General features: G+C 36.1%; 1 protein-coding gene across 1 annotated transcript in view; it reads right to left on the bottom strand.

The window, feature by feature from the left end:
• Nucleotides 1–4,225: 4,225 nt before the first annotated feature.
• The window catches only part of LOC126967404 (dipeptidyl aminopeptidase-like protein 6), a 133,642-nt gene continuing 131,355 nt past the window's right edge, over nucleotides 4,226–6,512 (bottom strand). Inside the window, exons 7-8 of the mRNA XM_050811852.1 lie at nucleotides 5,884–6,037; nucleotides 4,226–4,301 (exon numbers count right to left, since the gene is read on the bottom strand). Coding sequence (XP_050667809.1) covers nucleotides 4,298–4,301; nucleotides 5,884–6,037 — 158 coding nt within the window. The 3' untranslated portion in view covers nucleotides 4,226–4,297. The remainder of the gene's footprint in view (nucleotides 4,302–5,883; nucleotides 6,038–6,512) is intronic.

Below are 6,512 nucleotides of genomic sequence, written 5' to 3'. Positions count from 1 at the left end.
AGTGGCTATGGGCAGGTCACGTTGCGAGATTCAAGGACAAAAAATGAGAGAGAGACAGTTGAAACGACAATTTGGTAAGGAACAAGCTGCAAAAGAAAAAGAGGGCGTCCCAAGAAACAGATGGGTTAGTGAAATAATAAAAATGGCAGGAAACGAATGGAGAGGTAAATCACAGAAGACCGATACATGGAGTAAGCTGGGGGAGGCCTATAGCGAGAGCGGGGTTCCAATAACCTAACTTTTGTATACCTGTATTCTTAAGAAAATATGTTGTTAAAGATGGTTGAAATCAATAAATGCTATTTAAGCGTGATACGACACTGTATACATAATAGGTACCTATTTGTCGTCGTTCTACAGAGTATGGTGGTTCTGGTGGTGGTGGACCACCAAAACTGGGGTATTTATTTTTAATTAAAGTAAGGGACGAGATGAGCACGATGTTCAACTGATGGTAATTGATACATCCTGCCCATTATAATGCAGTGCCGCTCAGGATTCTTGAAAATCTCTAAAATTCTGAGCGGCGCTACAATTGCGCTCGTCACCTTGAGACAAAAGATGTTAGGTCTCATTTGCCCAGTAATTTCACTAGCTACGGTGCCCTTCAGATCGAAACACAGTAATATTTACACATTACTGCTGAAGCAGTAAGCCATGAATGGCAGAAATAGGCGCCATTATGGTATCTATAATCTAGCCGGCATCCTGTGCAAAAGAGCTTCCCACTTGTGAAATTATTTATGCCTCGAGACAATATAAAGTATTGAATAGTATCTTACAAAAATCTCCGCCTCTCATCCCAGCCCAGCATCTGCGTGACTTCAAAGCTGCCCTGGGTGAGCGTGGTCCGTACATCGCGATAGAGCTGCACGGCATGGCGCCACACACCGCCCTGGTCCGTGATGGGGATGGAGGTGAAGACACCACTCTTGCCCGCAAGCAGCGCGGCACCCTCGCACCAGCCACACTCCTCGTCAGCCGGCTCCGAGCCCAGACCGGACCAGCGAGTACCGTCCGTCTCATCGCGGTATATCTGTTGGATATGACACTCCTAATTGCACTCTCAAATAATATAAGGAAAGCACTTGGTGCTAATTGGGATGTTATTGTCGTGGGGATATCACCACATATTTATATATTTTACTAGCCGTTCCCACCCGTTTCGCTGGGTGAATTTTAAAAGTACATAAATGAAATTTTATCCATCTTATTACAGATACAATAAAAAAATATCCATCTAGGATAAATTTCGCATCGAATGGTGATAGTTTCATGTCGATACGATTAGTGGTTAAGGCGTGATTGAACCTTAAACAAAGACCATTTTCATTGTTTAAATATAACAACATATTGGATTACATAGTGGCAAGTATACCTAATTAGGTATATATGTATACGTAAGTAATGGATGCGTAAAGCGTTCGCAGAGACTAGCAATGTGCAAGTAACCGTACGCCAACTTCTTTATCCTCAATGTACTCCATTATAAAATTCATGAAAGGCATTTATTTTCTCAAAATAGATTCCTTTAGAAATCTTTTTGATGTCATTTCTAATATACTAGACACTACTACCGTTTCTGAAACAAATGGCGCTCTCTTTTAATCACGTATAAAATATTGTACTGTCATTGCTATTGCTATAAAATAATCATAATCTAGTCCCAGGCTGTCCGATCACTTAGATATTCATATGTGGAGTAGTAGGATTTACGACAGAGCCATTTTTTTTATAAAACATTTAAATTTATGTAAAGATAATGCCTGAAGAGTGATTGGAACTTTATTATAAAAGTGTATCTTATGATACAATAACCCCTTGCCATTATAACAGTTTTGAAATATGTCTTGTTGTTTTGTCAGGCAATTCTGTTATGGTCGAGGAGACTTTATTATGGAACCTAACAGGATTTCCCAAAAATTACTTATTTGCGTTAGTGGTTCTACAATTGGGCATGTCAATTTTATGTTTATGTCTAGTGTTAAAGTTATGCAGTTCACACTTTTAACATATTTATGCATATTTTTCCTAGGTAGTATACATAATATTTTGATCTAGCTATGCTCGGAGTTTCCCTATGAAATCGAATCAGAAATGAAGAGATCCGTAGAACCAAAGTAACCGACATAGCCCAAATGATTGCGAAACTGAAGTGGCAGTGAGCAGGGTATAAAGTTCGACGGACAGATGGCCGTTGGGGCAGTAAAGTCCTCGAATGGCGACCACATATCGAAAGACGCAGTGTTAGTCCCCACAAGATGGACCGACGATCTAGTCAAGATCGCCGGAAAACGTTGGATGAGGGCAGCGCAGGACCGATCGTCGTGGAAATCTTTGGCGGAGGCCTTTGCCTCTTTGAGATAATGATGGCACCGTAAGTATCTTTAATTCCTTAAACAGATTTCGTAATGAGTCTCGACTTCCAAAACCACATTTGTTGCTCGCCCGAATTGCTCTCTTAAAATGAAGATACTATCAATACCGGCCGCCGTATCTTGGATGGTTGTCGTCGGCCTCCCAAATTGCACCATAATTTTCTGGTCTTGGCCGACCATATAGAAATTTGTAGGTACAGAAACTTACATCTTGGCAATTGTAATGCACGGAACTGCAGATGCTGATGACGGAGACGTTCTGTGGACGGTTCAGCAGCAGCACCGCTATTTGCTTTTCATCCAGCCAGCTGCTCCAGCGAATGTACCATCCTGGAATATATTTTGAATTGATGCGAATCAAATAAAATGTTTAATCTGGAGGAAACTCTCCTGTTAGCAGTGAATGTGTCACCCATCGGTGAATAAAATACAGACTTGGTCAGTTTTTCTGAAGTCAGGAAAATCTTATTATAAATAAGAATAAATTAATTTTCGAAACTTGTAATAGTAATAATTGTTAATTAACGAAAACCAATGGAAGGCTTCTTTGCACAATTTTCTGCCGTTTAGCAATAGTGTGCAAGAAGTATTTGTTTTTCTCTGAAGGACATCATAGCTCATGACATTACTGGGCTGCTTCTAATCTTGTCTCAAAGGGACGAGCGCAATTGCGATGTCATTCAAATTATTAGGTATTTGATGAATCCTGAGCGGCTCTTCACTTTAATGGGTAGGGCGTATCACTTACCAGGTTGTCTTACTCGTTGGGTCACTTTTTCTCATAGAAAAGAGTGCAGTTGATATTACATTTTGTTTTTATACACGACCACTACAATACTGTGGTAGATCGCCGCTAAAAAGCCAACAGATTCCTTAGATGCATGGAATTATCCACTAAAGAGTTAAGAGATTATTAAGGCGCTATAGTCCAAAAAAGTAATATTTTAGAAAATCTACTTAAAATACTTCTACAAATCCTACGGTTCCAATTTTTTGACATGTTTATCTTCATTTATTTATCCAAATTAATCGCAGTTTCGAAAACACGATTACAAAAAAAATCTCAATAGATTATTTTTTTGAAAAATAGTCTTGTTTTATTTGAATTTTTTTATATTATCATAAAACTATGATAGCTATAAACATAAAACTTACTTATTCGATAGTTTATTAGTATTTATAAATTTTCCTTGTGGGTTTTATCAAAACGCTTCGTGAATTATTTTATATAATTTTTTTTCGTAATAAACCAAACGCGACGCCTTGGTTGCATGCTCGCTCATAAGAACAGTAAAAAAACGATCAATGGATCAGCCCAGCTATTCGATCCGAAAATGATGCCATATTCATGATTCACTTCATTCGTAATGATAGTTTTAATTTAATGTAAGTACTTAATCATAGTAGGTATTGTAAGTATAGCTATAAAACAATGTAATTTAACTAGCATAAGGTTCTATTATGTTAATATTATTTTAATTTTTCATATGTAGTTTATGTATTAATTATTATATGTAATTTAAGTGGTTTATGATGCAATTGATAGAAAAATAGGCATCATTTTAATCTTTATAACCGAAGCAACAGTGGATGGAAAGTGGACTAGAACTAAAAAAATACGGTGTTTCAATTTATTTCATTTAGTATTTTAAGATTTTAATTAATATTGTAAATTGTTGTTTTGTGTGTGTGTTTATTTATTGCTAATAAAGTTTTTTCTTTTTCTATTAATTGTTGTTGCTGTATTAAAACTTCAAGTTTAATATATTTAAATATTATTTCTACCTAAATTGTCCGATGAATAAATACCATATAATTACCTTTGTCTACTTGAGATGTAAACTGTATTGCGTGCGAGAAGAGGAACTTTGGTGTCTTCAAGCTGACCACGTATATAGTCGCTTCTGGATTGTTTCTGTTCACCTGGTAACATTTAATTGAAATCAATATAAATACTTTATTAGCAGACCAGATTATATTGCGGTGTTATTTTTTTATGATTCCTTACAGCTAACAAAATGAAAAGAGTATATTAAAAATAATACAAAATAATAAATACGCCTATTAAAAGTAATACTATTAACAGTATAATAAGTATGTGAAAAAGTAGTTTTTAGACAAAACCAAAAAAATACTAAATAAAAAATAAGAAAAACTTACAAGAGCCAATTAAATAGATAGAAAAGAAGAAATCGTATCCATATTGTGTGACTGAAACGGTGAGTAGGTTGTGTGGTGTGAGTGAATGTGAGTAGTGTGAGTGAATGTGAGTAGTGTGAGTGAATGTGAGTGTTTGTTTGAATATAATGTTTAAATTACGATGTGAGACTAATAATTTATCCTAAATATACTGATGATTAACTCCTGCAATTTAAACAGTTTAATATCAGTCTTTTGAACCTCAGACGTGATAAGTTAAAAATGTCGATGGAAGAAAATTTCTTTTTATATATGTCAGGAAATAGAGGTGAATATTTAAGAAACTGAGCAGAAGCAAAGGGAATATTAAATAAATTAGTATGCCTGGTACGCAATGTTGGTACTTGGAATGATATTTTGTTTAAGATATCTGGACAGTCACATATATATTATGTAATATATAAATAAATTTAATAAATTCTACGTTCACTAAACGTGTGGCTTCGTTTTCTATATAAGCTTACTAGAAGTGCCCCGCGGTTTCACTCGTGTAGTGTACTATAAGTCGGACTATAGATATATTTTTGTTAACATAAAAGTTTTATTTACTTAGGTTTCTTAGTTTTTCATTTCTTCCTTTATACATTCATAATCTAATCAGATCTATATCACAGATATCGACGCCCCTTTCCCCCCACCCCCGCAGCGTCACCCGCTATGCTGCGTGGGACCACCCGCACCGCATAATTTTATTATTGCATTATTTTCTTTAGATTGACATTTTTAAATCGTTATATCAGTTGAATGGAATGCCCGACTTTAATAATTAAAAAAGTATTTTACAGGTATTGAAACGGTCTTTAATAAAATATCACTTAATGGGATAAGGATTAATACAGTGGTGTGAATAATATGCTTTGATTTTGTCGGCACATTTATCAACTTTTAAAATGTAAAAAGTAGTTATAGGGGCAGAACTACAGTAGTTGGGCATATGGTATTGGACTTTTTTGTAGATTTTGATAGCTGTTGAACATTTTTTGTTCTATTTTATTATTGCATTTTTATTAGGGATCCCCTTTTTTTTTTGATGTTATATAGCCTATATCACTCAGTGAAGATGCAGCTTTCTAATGGTGAAATTTTTTTTAAAATTGTTCCAGTGGTTTTAATGTGAAAAAATTACAAACATATGTACAAAAACACAAATGTTTCCTCTTTATAATATTAGTTTAGATAAAATCGTATTTAAAATAAGCAATTGCTAAAAGCCAATAAGTTAGTATCGTAAACGGATGTTACCTGAGGATACCTCAGGGTCCTGAGGGACGGATAGGGCGGGGGCTCTAACTGGTCGAACCCGTACCAAGGGTACTGGTACTCCGGCACCATTGAGTCGTTGTAGGTGACATACATGAGGGTCTGTCCATCCGGGCTGAACCAGAGGGCACGGTCCAGACGGAGCACTTCAGTCTCGTACAGGAAGTCCGGGACGCCGTTGAACACCACGCCTGGGACACCTGCGAAAATATAAAATTAACTTTACTAAAGAGATTCTAATGAACTTTGACGAGACGAGCAGCACGTTCAGCGGATAATAATTGATATGCCCTGCCCATTACAATGTAGTACTGCACAGGATTCTTGAAAAAACCAAAAATTTTGAGCGGCACTACAATTGCACTCGTCTCCTTGAGACATAAGAAGTTAAGTCTCGTTTGCCCAGTAATTTCACTAGCTACGACGCCTTTCAGACTGAAAACAATAATGCTCACACATTACTGCTTCAAAAGGTCAAAAGGCCCCATAAAACATTGTTATATAAGTAGTAATCTATGCTTGACTATTCGTTGGAAGTACCAATTGACAGCTTCACACTAGGCAAAAAGAGAAACATGAAAATTCGACACAACTACTACAAACTAGATTGGAAAAAATCGAGTGTCAACATGAACCAATTAGCATATTTGTAGAGCTTCGCGACGCAGAGACACT

This window comes from Leptidea sinapis, chromosome 13 (assembly GCF_905404315.1).
Source record: "Leptidea sinapis chromosome 13, ilLepSina1.1, whole genome shotgun sequence".
NCBI classification, from domain to species: Eukaryota; Metazoa; Arthropoda; class Insecta; order Lepidoptera; family Pieridae; genus Leptidea; species Leptidea sinapis.
This window is presented reverse-complemented; position numbering and strand designations above follow the sequence as displayed.